This window comes from Bufo gargarizans, chromosome 4 (genome assembly GCF_014858855.1).
Source record: "Bufo gargarizans isolate SCDJY-AF-19 chromosome 4, ASM1485885v1, whole genome shotgun sequence".
In the NCBI taxonomy this organism is placed as follows: Eukaryota; Metazoa; Chordata; class Amphibia; order Anura; family Bufonidae; genus Bufo; species Bufo gargarizans.
The window spans coordinates 347433856-347458513 of record NC_058083.1 but is presented as its reverse complement, the minus strand read 5'-3'; the positions used below and the strand labels follow the sequence as shown (position 1 = coordinate 347458513).

At 40.6% G+C, this 24658-nt stretch overlaps 1 protein-coding gene across 6 annotated transcripts in view; it reads right to left on the bottom strand.

Moving 5' to 3' along the window:
• Window positions 1-24658, bottom strand: part of QKI (QKI, KH domain containing RNA binding) — a 156982-nt gene that overhangs the window by 5436 nt on the left and 126888 nt on the right. Inside the window, exons 5-7 of one of the 6 annotated variants that reach the window (XR_006388636.1) lie at window positions 13804-13891; window positions 10195-10494; window positions 1874-2742 (exon numbers count right to left, since the gene is read on the bottom strand). Coding sequence is in view for 5 of the 6 variants with exons in the window: in XM_044289356.1 (XP_044145291.1) it covers window positions 1874-1948; window positions 10195-10494; window positions 13804-13891 (463 nt within the window). In the remaining variant the exon portion in view is untranslated. Of the gene's footprint in view, window positions 1-1611; window positions 2743-10194; window positions 10495-13803; window positions 13892-24658 lie in introns of those variants that run through there. The other 5 variants (XM_044289356.1, XM_044289357.1, XM_044289358.1 and 2 more) reach the window with 5 other exon arrangements.

Here is a 24658-nt window from a genome sequence, read left to right as displayed (position 1 = left end):
TACAGCTGCCCTATAAAAAACACACACCAGTTCTGGGTTTGCTTTTCACAAGTATTGCCAGATGTGAATGATGCTTCGCACAAAAGAGCTCTCAGAATTAAGAATTATTGACTTGCATAAAAAGCTGGAAAGGGTTATAAAAGTATCTCCAAAAGCCTTGCTGTTCATCAGTCCACGGTAAGACAAATGGTCTATAAATGGAGACAGTTCAGCACTGCTGCTACTCTCCCTAGGAGTGGTCGTCCTGTAAAGATGACTGCAAGAGCACAGCAAAGACTGCTTAATGGAGGTGAAGAAGAATCCTAGAGTGTCAGACTTACAAAAGTCTTTGGCATATGCTAAAATCCCTGTTAGCGAATCTACGACACGTAAAACACTAAACAAGAATGGATTTCATGGGAGGATACCACAGAGGAAGCGTCCATTGCTGCATGTTTACAGTTTGCACAAGAGCACCTGGATGTTCCACAGCAGTACTGGCAAAATATTTTGTGGACAGATGAAACCAAAGTTGAGTTGTTTGGAAGAAACACACAACACTATGTGTGGAGAAAAAGAGGCACAGCACACCAAGATCAAAACCTCATCCCAAATGTGAAGTATGGTGGTGGGGGCATTATGGTTTGGGGCTTCTTTGCTCCGGCAGGGCCTGAACGGATTGCTATCATCGAAGGAAAAATGAATTCCCAAGTTTATTAAGACATTTTGCAGGAGAACATAAGGCCATCTGTTCCCCAGCTGAAGCTCAACAGATGATGGGTGTTGCAACAGGACAACGACCCAAAGCATAGAAGTTAAATCAACAAGAGAATGGCAGAAGAAAATGTGCCTTCTGGAGTGGCCCAGTTAGAGTCCTGACCTCAACCCGATTGAGATGATGTGGCATGACCTCAAGAAAGATTCACACCAGACATCCCAAGAATATTGCTGAATTAAAACAGTTCTGTAAAGAGGAATGGTCAAGAATTACTCCTGACCATTGTGCACGTCTGATCTGCAACTACAGGAAACGTTTGGTTTAAGTTATTGCTGCCAAAAGAGGTTCAACCAGCCAGACTGATTGTCTATTGTTGTGACTTAGAAGATCAGATCACATCACATTTTATGACCAATTTGTGCAGAAATCCATATTATTCCAAAGGGTTCACATACTTTTTCTTGCAAATGTAAGTGACCTACGTTATGTCAATGACTATCTTCGGATATTGTATATTTTTACTTTTAGTAATAGCATGCTTTTGCTAACACATAAGTAAATGATCGATATAATGTTAGGTATAATATATCATCATACAAACAGTATACATGTGCAGGCTTTTGTTCTTTTGCTTCAGTGACACATAATTAAATCATCCTCATTCATCTTAAACCAAAGACAAAAATAGCATCTGCAAAAATTACTCAAGGGTAGGGATTCAAAGGCCTTCATTCTCTACTCTTATATTTAAGCATTTATCTGTCCTGCTTTGCAACACCAAAGTTAATTCTGCATGCCAACACAGTAAATGCAAAAGGGGTGTGTGGATATGTATGTATGTGTGTATATGTATGTGTGTATGTATATGTATGTGTGTATGTATATGTATGTAGATATGTATGTATGTATGTATGTGTGTATATATATGTAGATATGTATGTGTGTGTGTGTGTATATATATATATTAGATATATCTCTATCTATCATTATTTTTAAAGTTTACTGGACACAGAAGAATCCAATCAACCAATGGGTGTTTAGCATTTCCTGAACATTTGTGCTAAATCGTTGGGGTGCATATTAAATGTGGTGTTGTAAAGGAAACTACAGACATGGCATTTATGGCAACAAGAGGAAAAAAAAAGACAAAAATACAAACTACACAGCTAAACTAACCTCTGTCTGCGGTCACAATCCTTTGATAAGGATGGACTCGCATATCATGCCTTCGAACTTTAGTTGCCACCGCACCTAGTTAAATTGCAATTACCAAAACAACGTTAGAAACACAACAGTCATTTAAAAAGTACACACTATACATTTACAACAGGGTTCATCAAAACTGGAGTTTACGTGATATTTTGCTACAAAAAAAAAAAGATTTAAGAAAGCAAGACGTTAAGGCACAGTAGTTTGGAGTCATTGCTATATAAAAGATACATGTGCAGAATATTGCATTTAATATCACACGAATGGCCTTAATCTGCTCAGCCCTGTGACTTCGGTTGGTGTCTGCAAGCACCTGTGACACTGAAGGGCATCATAATGCATTTACATGCCACCGAATAGCAGTAAGTCTTGAAATCTGTTAGACCCAAGAATAATGAAGCTTTACTAGTCACATAATCAGTGAAGTGCTTAACTTTTAGCAATTTAACAGTGTGTTCCTTTAATACTGACATCAGTTGTATTAATATTCCAGTTGTATATTTTCAAGGATTTGAGTATTCAGTAAGTAGAAACCACATGAATTAAGTGATTAGTATAGCGCACAAAGTAGGTAACTTAGCAGTCAGCATTCTACTACACACTCACGGCTACTTATAGTCTAAATCAAATATTGATCAACATAAAAAGGTTTATTTCATCTATGTGCAAAATAAAAAATAAGTGCAAGTAAGTCACTGACTGCTAGGCAAAGTTTATGTAACTTTTTTGTTCAAGAATGCTGAAACTAGGCAAATGCTAAATTTCAAATCTGATGATCATTGAAGGGTCATTTAAGATTTTCTTGAATTCTTAGCCTTTCGTGGGGAAAGCCATACCTGAAGACAAAAGGAAGGGAATTGAAAAACAGTTAAACAGAAGTGCCATCTACAGTTTGACTACATGTCACAGTTTAAGGCCTTATATTACAGCAGTTAGACCAACCTATAAGAAAAAAACTCACATATAATGTGTAGATAACACTGGGGTCTAGCATAATATACTGAGCTAACCCAAAAACAAAACCAATAACCCCAAAGAAAAGTGGGAGACACATATAAAATATACGCAATTTATTAAGACATGATCACAAACAATATATGAAACATAAGGCACAAGTGTACAGGAAGGGGGGGGGAGCTTATGTAAGGAGGTCAGATACAACCTCTCTCCCAAACACCCAACTGGCAGGGAAAAAGATGTCACAGCCCTAGGTATACATCAGCATGAAAATTGTGAGAACTGTATGTTCACTCAAAGTAACATGTACTGGTATGTATGTTGCACGCACAGAAAGATAAATAAAAAAATGTACAAATGGCACAAGGCAAACTAGCCCACCCAAAAACCTGGGATGGCTGCATAAGGTATGCATAAGCCATTAAACTGTACAATACAGACAGAGGCAAGTGTGCCAGTGCAGGTGGTAATAGAGATATAAAAAGAAATGTAACAACTGAGCAAAACATGTATTACCCATGATATGCTGGACCCAGAGCGTGGGACCAAAAGCTGCACCTCGACGTACGTTTCATCTGGAAAGGCTTCCTGGCGAAGCCTCTCCAGATGAAACGTACGTCGAGGTGCAGCTTTTGGTCACACGCTCTGGGTCCAGCATATCATGGGTAATACATGATTTTGAGTCCAAATTTGAGATCTTTGGTTCCAACCACAGTGTCTTTGTGCGACGCAGAAAAGGTGAACGGATGGACTCTACAGGTCCTTCTAAAAAAAATTAGCATATTGTGATAAAGTTCATTATTTTCTGTAATGTACTGATAAACATTAGACTTTCATATATTTTAGATTCATTACACACCAACTGAAGTAGTTCAAGCCTTTTATTGTTTTAATATTGATGATTTTGGCATACAGCTCATGAAAACCCAAAATTACTATCTAAAAAAATTTGCATATCATGAAAAGGTTCTCTAAACTAGCTATTAACCTAATCATCTGAATCAACTAATTAACTCTAAACACCTGCAAAATATTCCTGAGGCTTTTAAAAACTCCCAGCCTGGTTCATTACTCAAAACCGCAATCATGGTTAAGACTGCCAACCTGACTGCTGTCCAGAAGGCCATCATTGACACCCTCAAGCAAGAGGGTAAGACACAGAAAGAAATTTCTGAACGAATAGGCTGTTCCCAGAGATCTGTATCAAGGCACCTCAGTGGGAAGTCTGTGGGAAGGAAAAAGTGTGGCAGAAAACGCTACACAACGAGAAGAGGTGACCGGACCCTGAGGAAGATTGTGGAGAAGGACCGATTCCAGACCTTGGGGGACCTGCGGAAGCAGTGGACTGAGTCTGGAGTAGAAACATCCAGAGCCACCGTGTACAGGCGTGTGCAGGAAATGGGCTACAGGTGCCGCATTCCCCAGGTCAAGCCACTTTTGAACCAGAAACAGCGGCAGAAGCGCCTGACCTGGGCTACAGAGAAGCAGCACTGGACTGTTGCTCAGTGGTCCAAAGTACTTTTTTCGGATGAAAGCAAATTTTGCATGTAATTCGGAAATCAAGGTGCCAGAGTCTGGAGGAAGACTGGGGAGAGGGAAATGCCAAAATGCCTGAAGTCAAGTACCCACAGTCAGTGATGGTCTGGGGTGCCATGTCAGCTGCTGGTGTTGGTCCACTGTGTTTTATCAAGGGCAGGGTCAATGCAGCTAGCTATCAGGAGATTTTGGAGCACTTCATGCTTCCATCTGCTCAAAAGCTTTATGGAGATGAAGATTTCATTTTTCAGCACGACCTGGCACCTGCTCACAGTGCCAAAACCACTGGTAAATGGTTTACTGACCATGGTATTACTGTGCTCAATTGGCCTGCCAACTCTCCTGACCTGAACCCCATAGAGAATCTGTGGGATATTGGGAAGAGAAAGTTGAGAGACGCAAGACCCAACACTCTGGATGAGCTTAAGGCCGCTATCGAAGCATCCTGGGCCTCCATAACACCTCAGCAGTGCCACAGGCTGATTGCCTCCATGCCACGCCGCATTGAAGCAGTCATTTCTGCAAAAGGATTCCCGACCAAGTATTGAGTGCATAACTGAACATAATTATTTGAAGGTTGACTTTTTTTGTATTAAAAACACTTTTCTTTTATTGGTCGGAGGAAATATGCTAATTTTTTTAGATAGGAAATTTGGGTTTTCATGAGCTGTATGCCAAAATCATCAATATTAAAACAATAAAAGGCTTGGACTATTTCAGTTGGTGTGTAATGAATCAAAAATATATGAAAGTCTAATGTTTATCAGTACATTACAGAAAATAATGAACTTTATCACAATATGCTAATTTTTTTAGAAGGACCTGTACATGCCTGGTTCCCACCGTGAAGCATGGAGGTGTGATGGTGTGGGGGTGCTTTGCTGCTGACACTGTTGGGGATTTATTAAAAATTGAAGGCATACTGAACCAGCATGGCTACCACAGCATCTTGCAGTGGCATGCTATTCCATCCGGTTTGTGTTTAGTTGGACCATCATTTATTTTTCAACAGGACAATGACCCTAAACACACCTCCAGGCTGTGTAAGGGCTATCTGACCATGAAGGAGAGTGATGGGGTTCTGCGCCAAATGACCTGGCCTCCACAGTCACCGGACCTGAACCCAATCGAGATGGTTTGGGGTGAGCTGGACCGCAGAGTGAAGGCAAAAGGGCCAACAAGTGCTAAGCATCTCTGGGAACTCCTTCAAGACTGTTGGAAGACCATTTCAGGTGACTACCTCTTGAAGCTCATCAAGAGAATGCCAAGAGTGTGCAAAGCAGTAATCAAAGCAAAAGGTGGCTACTTTGAAGAACCTAGAATATGACATATTTTCAGTTGTTTCACACTTTTTTGTTATGTATATAATTCCACGTGTGTTAATTCATAGTTTTGATGCCTTCAGTGTGAATCTACAATTTTCATAGTCATGAAAAACTCTTTGAATGAGAAAGTGTGTCCAAACTTTTGGTCTGTACTGTACCAGTACATGTTACTTTGAGTGAACCTACAGTTCTCACAATTTTCATGCTGATGTATACCTAGGGCTGTGACATATTTTTCCCTGCCAGTTGGGTGTTTGGGAGAGAGGTTGTATCTGAACTCCTTACATGAGGTCTCCCCCCCCCCCCCTGTACACTTGTGCCTTATGTTTCATATATTGTTGGTTATGTGATCATGTCTTAATAAATTACATATATTTTATATGCGTGCCTCCCACTTTTCTTTGGGGTTATTGGTTTTGTTTTTGGGTTGGCTTATATTACAGCAGCCAATAATGTCTGAATAGCAGGTGTGAAATCACTGCGACTCCCACAGACTGCTAAAATGACGCGACAATGGCATTTGGAAAGGCCTGTGCAACTTTCACCTCCATTCAGTTTTATCCAGACCATAGTCCTTGACACAGACACCAAGAGTTGAAAGGAACCTAAGTGCTATAGTGCTTTCTGAGTGCCACTGCCATTTTGGTCTAGTACTTGGCAGCAGTTACACAGTGGTGGTATAGTTATATGCCTCTAATATCCACAATGGAAACATTCTGTATAATACAAAAAAAATAACATCCCACTGGGTTGCATAATCTGCCTGGAAAACTATTCTATAGCCAATAAACAACTGAAGGCAGAGCTTAGAGGGGATCTGTCCTCATACTACCATGTTCTGTTTAAAGTATGGGGACAGGATGGTTCAACACGACCAAAAATATGGTGCCTTTAACCAATAGCATCAAAGAGAAAAATAAATAAATAAAAGCACACATTGTTATGGATCCACTATTTTCGAGGGGCGTATTCATGCCACTACTTTCTGCAGTGACTGGTGGCTGTCATGCATCTGCATGTATACACTGGAGCTCATTAGTTAGTTAGAGTACTCCCCTCATTAATATGGCTGCAATTAGCTAAACTACACACCTATAATTTTCTGCCAATTAAAACCAGATAGTAAAATATATTTTGTTTTAATGTGTTCATTTTCAGATTGAATTATACAAAAAAAAAAAAAAGTTTCCTGACCATCATTATGGGGGCTGCCATCTTGCCTGGGCTGCTAAAGGAAATGTGCCAGCAAAACACACTTTTTCTAGTACATTTTTATTCATTTATTTTTATTTTTTTATTCCATTTCTTGAATGCGATTGTCTTGCCTGAGCTGTTCGTAACAGCATTTGGAAAAGAATCAAGAAAATTTCTTTAGACAACAGTCTGGAGGGGACTGACTTATGGGAGAGTTTTCTAGGCATATTCTGTGGTCTGTGTAGAGCGCACTGTACAGGGGAAGTAGATAAACTGTGACCATCACCTACTGTGAATGGTAGATTCTGTGTTAGGCTACTTTCACATCTGTGATTTTCCTCTCCGCTATTGAGATCCGTCATAGTTTTTCAATGGGGACAAAACTGTACAAAACTGAGTTGCCAGAATGCATTCAATTCTGTTTGGCTGCGTCCCTTTCGTGGACAGAAAAACGCTGCAAGCTGAATTTTTCTGTCTGTGATGTGGAGCGGAGCAAGTTTAGCTGCGTCCCTTTCGTGGACAGAAAAACGCTGCAAGCTGAATTTTTCTTTCTGCGATGTGGTGCTGAGCAAGACAGATCAGTCATGACTCACGAAGTAAATCAATGGAAACGGATCAGTTTTCTCGGACACAATAGAAAACAGATACGTCCCCCATTGACTTTCAATGGTGTTCATGATGGATGCATCATGGCTATTTTAAAGAAAGTACAATCGGATCCGTTCATAACGGATGCGGACGGTTGTATTATGACGGAAGCATTTTTTTTGCTGATCCATGACAGATCCAGCAAAAACACTGATGTGAAAGTAGCCTTATCTGTATGTATTATTGTAATCCTGGCTGTGATGATAATGAACTGCTGAGAAGTAACGCCTTCACAACAGGAAGTCTCGACATTGGGCTTGGTGGCTAGTGTGCAAATTGCAGGATTTTAGGATTAAAGAAAAATACATTTATATATATATATATATATATATATATATATATATATATATATATATATATATATATACACACAATATAAAAACCTGATTTAAACAATAGACCATTTTGAAATGACACGGTCCCTCTAAACAGAAGAGAGCAGAATGAGGTCAGATACACCAAGTTAGTTGAGCCACAAGTGCCTTGATTTCTGAAGTAACTAGTCCACGATTCATTTTCTAGGACAATAATATGTGGAAACAATGCTTTTCTTAAATTGCTGCTTAATGTTATTAGTGGCTCTTTTATACTGTTCTTTATATTTGCATATAACTGCTAATTTTCCTATAATTCTAGGTATGGCCTAGTACAGTACCTTTATTATACAGATTGTGAGCGATAAAAAATAAATAAATGTTCAAAGCAGCATGTAGCACAAACCCAAGGATGTCAGGCTGCTGTAGGTCTATAACAATAAATGAGATGCATTGTAAGGAGTCTGTGCAGCCAATGCATGCAGATCTATTGAAACCCAGCTACTCTGCTCAGTTTACAAGTAAACAAAGTCATTTAAAAGTATATTTCCATTAAAGAGGCCTTCTGGTTCAATATAAAAAAAAAAAAAAAGAAAAATCTGGGGAACAGTTAAGATGGCCGCACCACTTGGTAGACTGCTTAATAAAGTGATGGCTAACCTCCGGCACTCCAGATGTGGTGAAACTACGACTCCCAGCATGCTCCATTCATTTCTATGGAGTTCTGAGAACAGCCAAGGAAGTGTGCATCTTAGGAGTTGTAGTTTCACCACAGCTGGATTGCCAGAGGTTAGCCATCACAGGCCTAATACATACTGTGCATTTGGAAGTCCAAGATACTTCCTGCTGCCCTCGGAAGCAAGAAAGATGGGACAGGCAGAAAGCGTCCCGACTACCAAATGCACTAGACTGAGAAGCGGTGCACCTATCTTGGATGGCAGAAGGGGAACCCAGGAATTGGCATATCTGCTGCTGAAAAGATGAAAAAGGAGGTCACCATATATGTGTTCTCTTTGTTTGTCAGATCATGCGATTAGTTTTTTTTCTTGAATCAGAGGGTTGCTTTAAATAGTAATTCCCAATTTACTACATTCAAAATATCTAAAATATCATAACAGAAAAATGAAGCTACAACAAATTTTCCCCACTCACTTCTATCCTTCAAGATGGTTTGGAGATAACCACTGAATACAAGGAGAAAGGATGGCATTTTTTGAACTTACAGTAATATAGTTTTTAAGAAACTTCTAGTTTTTAATCTACCTATAGCCATCAGATGCTCAGATGTGAAAAGCAGCCTTTCATTTGAAAGACTTTTTTATTAACGGTTTGTTTGTCTATGCAAGGAACAAACCATTATCAGACGATTAGTGGTGTAGTATGGTACCTAGAGATATGAATATTGCCCTATGTTAAAGGGAACCTGTCACATTGAACATGGTGTCTGAGCTGCTAGCAGCATGTTATAGAGCAGGAGGAGCTGAGCAGATTGATATATAGTTTTCTGTGGAAAGATGCAGTATAACCTGTATTTTATTCATTTAAATTCATGCTCCTTCTGAGATTTGATGTCAAGAAGGAGGTCCTATCAGTGATTGACTGCCTTCTCCTCTATGACTGTGTATACAGAGATGGCTGTCAATCACTGATAGGACCGCCCCATTGACTGCAAAGCCCAAGAACGAGCAGGAACTTTCACAAATACAATTTATACTGTATCTTTTTACATAAAACTATAAATTAATCTGCTCAGCTCTTCCTGCTCTATAACATGCTGCTGCCTGCAGATTAATTCCCATTTCATGGTGACAGGTTCCCTTTAAGCAGATTAGCATTTCTATGCACACAAAGAAATCCTGGATACCACCTTAAAACAGTTATGATTTAAAAGAGCTCTCCAGGCTTCTATACTGCCAACACATGATCAGCAGGGGTGTGTGGTGTCAACCCCCAGGTGACCAAATATTGAATATAGGCCATTAATATAAAAGTATTGGACAATCCCTTTAAAGGAAATCTATAATCTAAGTGCAAGGGGAAGGCCTCTTTAGATTTATTAGACGTGTAAATGATTTACTAGGCCAAGAAAACAATTGAAAATCGCATCTAGACGCTGGTCAGTGCTTTGTATGGCATATCGAGTTTTGCATTGGGTATCCAGTTAAGTTGGTACATATTACACCCCAAGGGATACTGTTTACGTAGTACATTTGGCACACTAAACCACCTTCCTGGTTAATCTTCCTATTAAGTACCAAAACACATTTGAAAAAACTGCAACAGCTAGATGAAGCAATGTTTGCTCAAAGCTTACCTAATACCCCGCTTGTTTCAATAGGATACTCAAGGATGGATGTTGCTGGGGCCAGTGTATAAGGGTAGTCATACGGTGTGTAGATCAAGCCAGCTTCCGGTCCCTGTGAGACTAGTGTAGCAGTTGGATGAGGGGATCCATTTGGCATGACAGCGGCTGTCTGTATTTGTCTGATCAAAGGCATTAAGGTAGGGCCAGCTGGCGTAGGTGTACGCAGAGCAGCTGGGGGCAGTACAGGCGCAGGCCCAGTTATAATCCGTGGTGCCTGAGCTGTCGCTGCAAGAGAAAAGGCAAGGGCTGCTACAGTAAGCAAAGAAAAATTAGAAAGAAGTGTGGAGGCGGCAGTATGGAAAATAGGATAAGGAATAGATAAAAGGAAAGGATGAAGGAGTAGAAAAAAAAGCAGGAAGGAAGGAAAAGGGGAAAAAAGGAGAATCATTAGTTCATGCGCTGATCACTCAAAGTGCCAAAGCACACCACTCAGATGTGTACAAGCTATCCCAATTACTAGTGTGATTAAATGGCAACATGCTAAAATCAAATACCCTAAGAAAAGGGCACACCAGAAGTGGATACATTGCTTAAATCAAAGAACATTGTTAGCAAGATTCACAATGAAAAATAAATGTTAGCATAGCCAGTGAATTTCCCCAAAATATTCAAAATGCATGAGAACAGGACAAAGCATATTTTTTAATTGCCATAAAAAGAGTGAACAAGCATAAAAGGTAGTTAACCATGTGTTCGCATTACGATGTGAGCACATTAGTAGTAGAGGATAAACAGTATTTAACACCTCCTCTATCTAGCCAGACAAGGATTTCTGTCTGAACTCGCACTGCACTCCTCTAGGTCATTGGCCATTCTCAGGGATCAATCTAAAAGGGACAGAGAACGGCTATAGAAACTGTGCAGCTATTTTTAAAATACGAGTGCTTCCACTTAATGGGTGTGAAGACATTTAAAATTTAGAATGTAATGAAGGACAATACACCTTTGCGATTCTATAAGTGCAAGGGCCATAACGCAGGAAAGTGACAAGCATGAGCCAATTTTTGGCTCCCATTAGGAAAGCACAACATGTACTGCAGGTTTCTAGATACATATAATTGTCACAACTTGATAACGGTAGATAAAATGTAACAGTTGTATAAAAGCAGGCATGCACAAAGTGATCAAGAGAGACTGGATCTTCAATAAGATTTTGTATCTATAAGCAATATACATAAAGCATGCATAGATGTGCAACAAAAAGATGGAGGAACAGCATGACTCATGAGTGAAACAAAAAGGAAGAACTTCATAATTAGCACACGATCTACAAAAACATTTCTCTTTACACGAGCTAGGGATCTCTGCCAAGATCTGGAAAGTTAAAGGGGATGTCCCATCTCACCATTGCCACCAAGTTCCAGACTGGAGAGCGGGCCGGTGCTCTGTTTCCCTAACCCCATTATAGTGAGCGGGAGATACGCAAACAGCATAGCAGAACATGTTACAGTTAATACGGTTGAAAAAAAGACAAACGTCCATCCAATTCAACCAAGGGATAGGTGGGAATGCGAATCCCAGAAGGAAGTGAGACTCAGATTTCTACACGTTTTTATAAGCATTAATGTCATTTACTTTTAAGAATTCGTCTAACCCTTTTTGAAACTGTCCACTGTTCCTACTGTGACCACGTCCTGAGGAAGTCTATTCCATAGATTCACAGTTCTTACAGTAAAGAAGCTTTGACGCTTCTGGAGACTGAACTTTTTCTTCTTCAGTAGGAGGCAGAACCCCCTTGTCTTTTGAGCCCATTTTACATGGAACAGCTCTTCACTGTATTTTTGTATGGGCCATTTAGATACTTGTACAGGTTAATCATGCCCCCCTCCCTTAGACGTCTCTTCTCAAAACGTAATAAATTCCATTATTTTAATCTTTCTTCATAACTAAGACCCTCCATTCCCCTTATCAGTTTAGTTGCTCTCCTCTGTACTTTTTCCAGCTGCAGTGCATCCTTTCTATGTACTGGTGCCCAGAACTGAACTGCATGTTCCAGATGAGGCCGCACTAACGCTTTGTAAAGTGGTAGTATTACATCCCTGCCCCGCGAGTCCATGCCTCGTTTAATGCATGACAGTATCCGGGTGGCCTTAGAAGCAGCTGATTGACATTGTATACTATAATTTGATCTACCATCCACAAGGACACCCAAATCCTTCTCCATAAGTGACGCTCCCAGTGCTACATCACCTAGGACATATGAAGCACAGAGATTATTACTACCAAGATGCATAACTTTACATTTGTCCATATTGAACCTCATTTGCCAAGTTGGTGCCCAATCACTCAGAGTGTAGTCAGCTTGTAGTTTGTGGACATCTTCCATAGACTGTACAGTTCTACACAGGTTAGTGTCATCTGCAAAAATAGATATGGTGCTATTAATCCCTTCCTCGATATCATTAATAAATAAATTAAATAATAAAAGGGCCCAGCACTGGACCTTGGGGTACACCACTTATAACCTGGGACCATTCTAAATAGGAATCATTGACCACAACTCTCTGGACACGGTCCTTCAGCCAGTTTTCAATCCAATTACAAACTATACTTTCCAAGCCTATAGACCTTACTTTGCTTATTAAGCGCCTATGAGGGACGGTATCAATAACCTTTGCAAAATCCAGAAACACTACATCCACAGCCGCCCCTAAGTCCAGGCTACCACTTACCTCCTCATAAAAATAAATCAGGTTAGTCTGACAACTTCTGTCCTTTGTAAACCCATGCTGCTTCTGTAACAGGGAGTTATAGAAGCAGAGTAGCTGGTTCTGCTACGCTGTTTGTGTATCTCCCAATCACTACAATGGCAGTTATGGAAACAGTGGAGCACTGGCCTGCTTGGCTGTTTAAGCGTGACTACCAGGGGCTGATGCTTAGTCCCATCTCCCTGTGGAGATGGCACAACCCCTTTAAGAGAAAACGTTATTTTCTAATGAATCAGTGTGTAGTCCTCTTAACTGTCTATTGTGTAAAGCAGATGACGCAACTGATTTCTACACTGCAATGGCTAGGCTCATAACACTGGGTTATTTAGTTGTCTTTTGTTATACTGGACCTGACCTGAGGGAGGGGCATAAGACTGGGGAACTGATATAATCCATATTTCCGTATTTTCTGGATATAAGATGAAAATAAATCTTACAAAAAAGTGCCTGCATCCTTGATGATCCAGCAGTGCAGTAATACAGTGCTCTGCTGGATCAATGAAAGGTGTGCATGTAGCAGGGCTGTGTTCATTGTGTGCATTTGGCAAAACTGTGTATGTAGGTAGCAGAGAATTTATTTTCGGTTGTCTAAAATCGGGGAGTCTTATAGTCAAGGTGCATCTTATATTTAAAAAAATACGGTAAAGCTTATAATATATTAAAGAAATGTCAGAACATTTAGGGAGACCTAGCGACTACAAATCGGGTGACATGTACAACCGGTGATATGAGCAATAATGCAGTGATGTGTATTTGTCTAGAAATTATAAGAAATGGTTCTACCTCATGAATGCATCATATAAATTCTAATAAGAGTATATTTTTGCCTAAAATAAAAAGAAAAGCTTACGTGATTTTAAGTTGGCGTCTCTGTAAGTGCCATTCAGTATGGCCAGTTCCATCAACTGCATTTTTTTTAAACTGTCTTCTCCTTCAGCCTGCAAGATAAAAGTTAAATTATTGAAATGACATGTACAATTGCAAACGTTAAGAGTAAGTGTTATACTTATACCAAAGTAAGTGATATACAGATTGGAACTGAGTTCCAAGGGCCAAAGCATTGTGGCTTCTCCAAGTCGTTCTCTACACAACAACACTCTCGACCACCTGCAGTGAATCTACCTAAACAGGTCAGGGTTGCAGCTTTCTGGAGGGCAGATGACTGGGAACACTACTATGCAGGAGAAAGCTGAATTGGGCACAGTCCCTTCATTTCCATTGATCACAAACAGCATATCCATGCTTTAAAGCCAGGCGCACACAGGCGAGTTCTATACGATAAATTTGAAGTGTGAGTTATAATGCTGTGTGACCCGGAACCTACAAAATTACACTGACAGTATTGTCAGTGTAAGGCAGGCATGCCCAAACTGCGGCCCTCCAGCTGTTGCAAAACTACAACTCCCAGCATGCCCTAATAGCTGTAAGCTATCCAGGCATGCTGGGAGTTGTAGTTTTGCAACAGCTGGAGGGCCGCACTTTGGACATGCCTGGTGTAAGGGCTCATGCACACGACCGTATGCCCTCCGAGACATACGGTCTGCGAGCGGGCCATATGTCCTTGAGAGGCATACATCGTGTGCACGGGAGTGCACAGCATCATATGTTACCATGATGCTGTGCGCACCGGGCCGCCCGCGGGACAGGATCATATGATATTAGGAGTGCGGGACAATAGCCTATAATGCTGTGTGCTCCCGTGCGCACGATGTATGCTGCTCAAGGACCGTATATCTCGGAGGGCATACGGTAGTGTGCATGAGCCCTAAGTCTACTTTCACACTCATGTTTGGGCTTTCCGTTTGCGAGATCCGTTCAGGGCTCTCACAAGCAGTCCAAAACTGATCAGTTTGCATTCTAAATGGAAAAGGATCAGCTCAAAATACATCAGTTTGCCTCTGTTCCAGCTCCATTTTGCTTTGGAGGCGGACACCAAAACTCTGCTACCTTGACAATCTTGTTTTGTGCGAATACGTCATGGGCGGATCCGTTCAAATAATACAACCGTCTGCATCTGTTCAGACCGGATCTGTTTGAATTATCTTTAACACCGCCAAGACGGATCAGTCTTGAACACCATTGAAAGTCAATGGGGACGGATCCATTTTCTATGACACAATCTGGCACAATAGAAAACGGATCCATCCTCCATTGACTTTCAATGATGTTCAAGACGGATGCGTCTTGGCTATGTTAAAGATAATTCAAACGGATCCGTTCTGAACGGATGCAGACGGTTGTATTATCTGAACGGATCAGCCCATGACGTATTCGCACAAAACGAGATTGTGAAAGTAGCCTAATTCAGGAGATTCCAGGACTCTCAGGGTCAAATACTCTAATAAATCATTATAATGTTCAATATTTTCAGAGGAGTGGAGGTCATAATGGGAGCTCACACTTTAACTGGCTTGCGTGTGTCTGGCCTAATACACTTTTAAACAAGACAGTTGACATTGTAGGATGGGGTCTCCCTGCAACAACTCTACAGAATTGTCAAATACATGGATGCAGACTGCACTGCTGCCCTCGCTTAGCAGCATTGCTACAGAGTAACTAATAGAAGGAGGTGCAGATTACCCCATCTATGGTCCTACATATAAGCCCTAGATCAATGTTGCCAGACTGGACCAACGTCAAGAGCCGAAAAAAATGTAAAGGGATATTAACAACTGAAATATTGTAGTTATGGCATGTTGAACATACAGAATATACCATCAATGTCTGGTTACAATTCTAGGACTCCCATCTAATGGAAAAAATACATTTGAGCAGCTACAAGACATAGACCTGCATGTCTGTGTACAGATGATTGGGGGGCCGCAGGTCGTGCACCCCTGCTCTCTCCCTCAAAAAAAAAAAAAAAAATGATTATATAGATATCTATCTATCTATCTATCTATCTATCTATCTATCTATCTATATATATATATATATATATATATATATATATATATATATATCTCTATCTATCTATCTATCTATAGAGAAAGGGGCTGTCCTGTCAGACTAGAACTGCACTCTCCCATCTGATCTTTCTTCATGTGTACATTTGTTTTCCAGTAACTCAATTCTGACAACAGAAGTTGTATTACTGGTAATTCCCATTTAGTAAAAATTGATGAAAGTGAAATCCCCTTGATAACAGCAAATACTACCCCTTTACAGCTTGCTAATCGAGTTCTAGAGAAAGTTCAGACAATATTGAGCAGGCATTTTTAATTAAAAGTACAATGGTGGAAGTAAAAAAAAAAAAAAAAAAACATATTGCCAACAAACAAGTACACAAATTAGAAGGAGACAAAGTGACATTTATCTCTCAGAAGCAACAAGAATATGAAATGGATATAATTTCTAAAAAGTGCAGCTATTTCCCTTCTGGGAACGGGAAATGGTAAGCAGATGGCTTACTTGGAGTGCGCGATTATTCTCTGAAATGCAGTGCAGAGTGCTGTACTGCAGCTATAAATCATTGAAGTTAATACAGTGCCTGGACCAGTTCTTCACTTGTGGTTTTTACTATGCAGTAGTCTTAACATCCTTTTCATTATTTTAATCAATTGCAGTCAAGTCCCCGCAAGTAATGAGATGCAAGTTAAGTATGTAAAAATCTTTGCCTCAAGATGACAGCATGTACATGACACCCAAAAGTAGGACTGTGCGGCTTTTCTTCTTGTAACGCTTCCGTTTTTCATTAGCTGTGCAGCAGTTTATTAACCTTTTAAGTGCAACTTGAAAAGATGGCTAATGAACTAGACGAGCCTACGTGCAAGTTTGCAAGCCTAGAGCTAATTGATTCATTAGTACGTAAGTCACATGGGGAGCCCCTAAAACCAGTATCCAGGTAACAGGTTCATATTTATTACCAGTAACCAGGGCAGTCACAGCAACATAGGAGTGTACCATTAATATATTCAAAATCAGGATACTGATATAGTTTATTACATCAGAACAACAGGTGGGGTCATCCAACTGATTCACCTTACCAATCCCTACTGTCGATCCAACGCGTCTCAAGTCCCTTGGTCTGCATTTATTTGTCCCTCTCAAGAAAGGAAAATTGACTGCTCAGCCAGAGTATTGCTAAGCAGTCACATTTCCGTGCCGAGAGGGATCAAAAAGCATCTGCTAGTAGAGGCCATAGGGAAACATTGGAATGGAAGCGACTAGTGATCAGTAACATTTACTGTATACCATTCTAAGCCATTTAAAAAAAAAAAAAAAACAAAAAAAAAAACCTTCACTGGCCAAACTACCCCTTTAAAAATCAACTATAATGACACATGTTTTTCATAGACAACTAACGACACAAAATTAAGGTGTGGCTACTAAAACTAAATCGATACTCTACTGCAATTTGGCACAACTTGAGGTTTTTTTTTTGTTAAGGTGTAGAAAAGCACATATAGCCTTGGCAATGGAAAGTCAGACAATACCCCACAACATCTGTTACTGTCATGCCCAATCACTAGCATCTTAAAGGAAGTCTGTTGCCAGGAGTATACTGTTAAACCTGGCACAATGCCTTGTAGGGCTAGCTCTGCTGAATATAGTGTCCAGGGTGGTGTAGTCAGGACTCCAGCATAAGGGCTCATGCACACGAGCGTATGTATTTAGCGGTCCACGAAAAACAGATCCTCAAAAAAACACTGATGACATCAGTGTGCATTCTGTATTTTGCGGAACGGAACAGCTGGCTCTTCATAGAACTGTACTATCCTTGTCCGTAATACGGACAATAATAGGACTTGTTCTATTATTTAGCGGAACGGAAATACAGACACTTTTTTTGCGGACCCATTGAAATGAATGGTTCTGTATACCGTCCGCCGGAAAAACTGGAACAGACACGGAAAGAAAATAAGTTTGTGTGCATGAGCCCTAAATGGCCAATAATTTTGTAAGAAAAAGATGACTGCAGTAAAATTGTTAAATCAGGCTTTTTCTTACCATCATGTAAGTAAGCAAGCTACTTGGAACATAAACCATATTTATTGTAATACATTTTCTGAACTTTCCAAAAATTATTTAAAAAATGTAATAACTGGAAAACACTGCTAGTCCTCTTGCACACTAGGCCTCTTTGCGTTCCGTATACGGAACCATTCGTTTCATATGCCTTCCGTTTCTGTATTTCAGTTTATCCATTCTGTTCAAAGACAGAACATGTCCTATTATTCTCCACATAACAGACAAGGATAGTACTGTTCTATCAGGGGCCAGCTGTTCCGCAAAAAAACAATGCACACTGACACATCCGTATTTCTTGTGGACCACAAAATACTGAAAAAGCCATGCGGTCATGTGCAAGAGTATACACTTAATTGTAAATATATTATAATTTGTCCTCAAAATAAGTTAGAAAAGCTATATATGTAGTGTATCACGTTTATGCCTAAATAGGTAAAACCTGATTTTACTTTCACTTTCAGCTGCAGTCACAGCATCCCGATTTCTATCAGCGATATCTTCCCCTGTACTGAACATATTGCTGTCATTCTGGTATTGTCTGAAAGCTTGGAATGCCAGCCAGACCAGTAGCTGCTACCATTCAGGAGATAGCAGCATCTAAAGTAGCCCACCCCCTCCAGTTAGCTACTTTTCCCACTGCTGGAGCTGGTCAAAACTGTTAGGTGGTTAAAAGGGTTGTCTGAGAATTTTTTTCACATGATTTTTAACTTTTCACAGGAGCCCACAGCCTGCCTCCACTGTGGCAAGATTAATATATCCCCACTGAAACCAGTCATTGGCTTCAGAAGAGCAGATGATCATGCTCCTGCTGGGGAGGAAGTAAACAATGTTTACCGAAGACAGACACATGGGAGTCAGAATGCAAAGCCCAGGAGGTGGGTAGCAGGCAAGTAGGATTCTTCCCATAGCAGAGGCAGGCTACAGAAACCTGTGAAAAGTAATTTATTCCCGGACAACGTCTTTAATGCTGTCTTCCAGTTCTGTCTAGAGGTTCTGGGATGACTGCAGGCATGTGCAGTAGTGAAATGGTCTTTCTAAGGACTATGTGCAGCACAGTTTCAGGCATTGTAACTAAGGGCCAAGTAAGTATCTATCACCAGTAGAACACCCTGCTCATCTTTTTTTCTAGCAGTGTTTCCCAACCAGTGTGCCTCCAGCTGTTGCAAAAATACAACTCCCAGCATGCCCGCACAACCTGTCTGGGCATGCTGGGAGTTGTAGTTTTGCAACAGCTGGAGGCACACTGGTTGGGAAACACTGGTTTATAGAATAAGGACAGGGAAGAACACAGGAGAGGTGAGAACTAATTTGCTATCACTGTTTATTGCGGGGCCAATTATCGGGCTCAAAAGCAACTGGATTAATGAGCAAAACACTTGTTCATCTGCTGATTTCATTGTTCATGCAGCATATTAAATCATTGCTTCTTGGCAGCAGATTGTGCTGTGTGAACAAGGATGTGCTGCCCAGAAACAATGACTCATATGAGGATGAGCGATGACAGTAGCGATCTCCTCCACTGTATAGGGAAGAGTGATTGGTACATGTAACTGCTGTGCTTCACCTCCATTGATTAGCAGGCAACTATTCCTGATAATTGCCTGCTCAGTCTGTACATGTAAATGCACCTACAGATTGGTAGAAAATAAAACATTTATGATTAATATTCCTATGAAAGTTATTAAATTACACAATATTAATTGCTAAATTTTAAAGCTGTAGTCAGTCGACTTTTGACTCCAACTCTACCGTCCTGGTAGGATCACAGACTCCCTTTTACGAAGTTTGAACTTTCTAAAGGATCTAGTGGTAATAAAAGCAACTAAACATCCTGAAGTTGGCTAATGGCAGAGACTCAGAATAGGGCTGTACCAAGATACAAAAATAGGCATCTAGAAAGGAACAACATGACAAATACTGTTCTATGTGTATTAAACCCCGGACACGTCCCAATAAACCACATTTTGTGTATGACCAGTCATGAGGAAAGTAGATTCCAGTCAGGGTTCTGCAGGACACAAGCAACCAGTTATAAGTGACTTTCTAAAACTTCTAATCTGTAACTCTATGGTTATTTATTTGAACATAGTGAACTGAGAAACAAGACTGTCTGTTTTTAGGGCATGTGGGAGAATACAACCACTGACAGCATTCAATGGATAGAGGACAATGAGAGATCAATTGTAAAGGTAGCAGAGATTAGGTGTTACAATACTAATAAAAAAAGGGGTCAATGCTAAATCACATTCATAAAGTGACACAAAGCTTAAGCGGAGTGTTACATTTCCACATGATAAATGTGTAATTATTGCTCATAGAGCTTTGCTTTATTGTTTAGGAGGCTGTAGGATGGATTTGAAAAGTAACCTAGCAACTAAGATTGTGCTCTGAAATATAATAATCCCCTGTCCTATAGACTCCTCAGTGTGGTGTTTTTCATCTGAGGAAATTGCTAGCTCTGCCGAGCATAGGATCCTGTATGATAGGTTGATGCCATGGAGTGGTCCTTTAATAAGAGTGCTGCTGGTGTTCAGTAATTGGCACTCTTCCATGCACTTAGCTATCAACTGAAGCAAAGTAGAAAAACACTCCGAAAGCATGTATTCTGGAATATTCATGCCAAAAAAAATAAAAATGGTTTCATTCTCAGCCCTTGAAAGACATATACTTATTATCAAACTATTCAAAAGTGCATTGTTTCACCCTGATGTTCAGACACAAGAGAAGTGCTTGAGAAGTCATGTGTGCAGGAGAGCAGTGCAGGAGAGCAGTGCACGGCAGGGTTGGATTTCACTTCTTCCAGAAGATGGCGCCATTTATTACAACAAGCAGTCATCTCAACCTTGGAGAATGGCGAAAACTGAAATTTGCTGTACAGCACTTTGTCTTTTTTTCCGAGACGCTAATATAAAAACACAAATAGATTGTAGAGTCGCCATATATTACACTGAACCATTTAGGAAACATTTCCCTCTTATTTCCACCTGCAACTTGGCAGCCTCAAACAGGCTATTTTTGTTATCTGACCCTGTCCTTTAGCCATCTGACAGCAGATGAAACAAGCTCAGTTCAGACAATCTATCCTAGCTGCTGGCATTTCTGGAGGCTCTTGCCGCAAGCACAGTGAGGATGCACATGGAATGCAGGCAATCTGCAATGGGACGCAGTACTACCGGGAAGTAACTACAACAAAGCGCCGTCATTTGTACGAAGAGGAAGCCGCTTTAAGCAAACATCAATAAGGTCACTTAAAGCCGGATTTGCATTGCTTAGTTTTAAGCCCAAGCGATTGACTCAAGCTTTTCATCCTCTTAATTCTTCAACATTCCCCCTTGTATTCTGTATGTATTTAAAACAAAAAACAAAAAAAACAACAACATTAATAACAAGAAAAAGAGGCACCTGTATTGCAGTAAACAGTATAGACTAGTGGTACATATTATACTGTGGCCTTACACATGGTCTTGCAGGAAATGAGCTGTAAGTATTTATGCACAACACACTAATAATTCAATTGCAGAAAAAGCAATGCTTGCCTTTCCAAAGAGGAACTAGCTTAACTTGAAAAGTAGCTGAAAAACATGCTGCTGACAGGGTTCCTTACAATGTGCACTAGCCTGGCCCAATGGCCCTGAGGGATCTACAGACCTGCACGTTCTTGGCACGGCTGTCTTTTCTTCCTCATCCTAGGGTCCCTTTCACACAAGCGAGTTTTCCACACGGGTGCAATGCGTTCACGTCACGCATTGCACCCGCACCCATTCATTTCAATGAGTGTGTACATGAGTGTTTTTCACGCACCCCTTCAGCGTTGTGTGAAAATTTTTCACGCTTTTTCACGCAGCCCTGGCCCCATAGAAGTGAATGGGGCTGCATGAAATGCAAGCAAGTGTGGGTGCAATGCGTTTTTCACTGATGGTTGCTAAGAGATTTTCTTTGTAAACCTTCAGTTTTATCAGCACGTTCAAAATGCATTGCACCAGCGCAGAAGAAACTGAACGCAGTTGCAGAATTTTTTTTTACTGAACTTGCTTGAAAAATGGTGCAAGTTTCACTGAATGCACCCTGAACGCATCCGGAGCCAATCCACCACGCTCGTGTGAAAGGGGCCTAAAGGATGTCATGCATGGTAACAGCTGCAAACTCCAAGCCCTGTCCTGTGAAAAACTCATTTCTGACAGAGCATGCTGTGGAATGCTTTTATCCTGCTGACAAAGAGAAACCTTGCCCTGCAATTCAGTGCTCATTCCTGATATCCCATGCCCCAGTCAAATATCCTTTACACATGAATGTCCCTATTCACTGTGGAGCCCCTTCCATTCATAATTAATAGAGCAATGGCCTCACTGTGCACAGATTGCTAGATGGATCCTACTACTCTGCACTGAGAACCTTATAAACACTGCACTTTTTAAGGCTGAACTCATACTGCCAGTCCGGCAGGTGGCAAGACATGGTGTCACCGAGCCCCATCTCTAAACAAAGTTCTGTGACCCATATGAACGTGTAAGTAAAACTGGCATTTTCTTCACATACTAATAGTACATATCCACTAAATATTTCCATTCAGCTATATGGAAACCCTTTTATGTTACACTCCATGCTACATACAGGACATGACCTGCAAGGAGACACCTAAATCATCCTCAAACATCTATAGAATGGCATTTATGCCCACGAGCCAACAATATATGTATAGAATGATCTACAAGAGATTTCCAGCAAACATCCAAAGGCAGAATGCTAGACATAGTTTCTTTCAACTGTTGAGATGAAGTTATGTGGAATGTGCAGCGTAAAAGGATATAGAAACCCCAAGAACAGGTCACCACTTGGTCCTAACAGCTTCAAAGACTAAAAGCATTCAAACATGCGTATAGGGGCATACAGAGGAGGTAAAGAGGTCCCTCATAGCAACCGCTCTCATTCTGGTATGTTAACAGGTGACCCCTCCCCTAATAGTAAACAATTGGGGGGTGTTTTGGGGCAGTATTAAAAACTGAACTGCATATACACAGGATTTTTAGATGAGATCATCTACTGACCAAGCCTCGAAACAGGAAATGTTCTCATTCCTGTGACTGCTTCACATGACCATTCAGAAGATAGACAAGGGTTTTTTTAGCACAATGACTAACACAGAGACAAACTGCATACAGATTTATAGAACCAAAAATGATGAGTAACCTGCTAGACATCCCCGCTGGAAGAAGACATTACAACAACCTTTTTGTTAAAATACTGAGACCAGAATGGGTTGAGGCCTTGCAGGCAGCTTATCCAATGCATACATTCACAGAGGCCCTAACTAAAGTTTCAATGAAAAGCCTAAAAAGCAGGATAAAGTCCCAGATGACAGGCATTTTAGAGTTTTCAAAACCATGGCAGAAAAATAAACTGAAAGAAATTGCACAGCATGGCTCAGTTATTTCTCAATTTCCTCTCTGAATGCCTTTCCGTGCCTTTTCCTTTCCTAGGTGGACTGGCAAAGATAAATTAGCAACATTATTTCTCTGGAGCAACATAGCCTGCTTATCTTCTTCAAAGTACAGGCTCAGCTCAAATGATATGCAAAGATGACTCCGCTATTTCACTTGACAAATTTGTAGGTCATAATGTTAAAGACACACTAGGGAAACATCTTGGCATTATCTTTTTACATTGCCCATCACCCTATCTGACATGATCCCATTTAATCATGATGCTCTCCTAGTAGCGGGTTTTTACAGGTGTTTGCTTTACTTCGGTCAGTCTTCAATATAAAAACAGAAATGCTATAAATTGTGAGGAAATGTCAAGAAAGTGAACCATGCAATCATCCTAAAAAGGTCCAAAACAAGGTCTCTTTTTCAGACTTGCGGCAGAAGATTCCGGCAGGCAGTTCCATCGCCGGAAAGGCCTGCCGGATCCGTCAAAACATATGGCAACTGATGGCATTTGTAAGACTGATCAGGATCCTGATCAGTCTTAAAAATGCCTGTTCAGTCAGAAAAATGCATTGAAATGCCGGATCCGTCTTTCCGGGGTCATCCGGCAAAACTGATCCGGCATTTTTTTCCCACTTTTTTTTTCGGTCTGCACAAAAGCACGAATCCGACATTCCGGTATTTTGAATGCCGGATCCGGGCACTAATACATTCTTTTGGAAAAAAAATGCCATTCAGGCAAGTCTTTAGTTTTTTTAGCCAGAGATAAAACCGTAGCATGCTGCCATTTTATCTTTTGCCTGATCAGTCAAAAAGACTGAACTGAAGACATCCTGATGTATCCTGAACGGATTACTCTCCATTCAGAATGCATGGGGCTAAAACTGATCAGTTATTTTCCAGCATTGAGCCCTTTTGATGGAACTCCGTGCCGGAAAAGAAAAACGCTAGTGTGAAAGTATTCTAAGGAAACACAGTTGAGGTGGGAATCCGCTCCTTTAAAGCAAGTGTCTACCAAACAATATAATTTAATCTGTCAGGAATTAGTAGCTGAATTCTGATGCAAGAATAAGCATGTCTATTGCAGTACATTGTGTTGCTTCTGGCTGTGTTGCTGTCCCAGCACAGAATACTATAGGATTAGCTTCCAAACATGGCTGTATCAGCTGACATCAAAACAGGATCAGGTATTTAAATAGTAAGTGTGAGGGAGGGAGGAAAAACATGCTCATAGTCACAGCAAAGCATATGTGTTAGGGCAGGCATGCATATGAGCCTGCTTTTATTTCCCTTCTATTGTAATTCCTA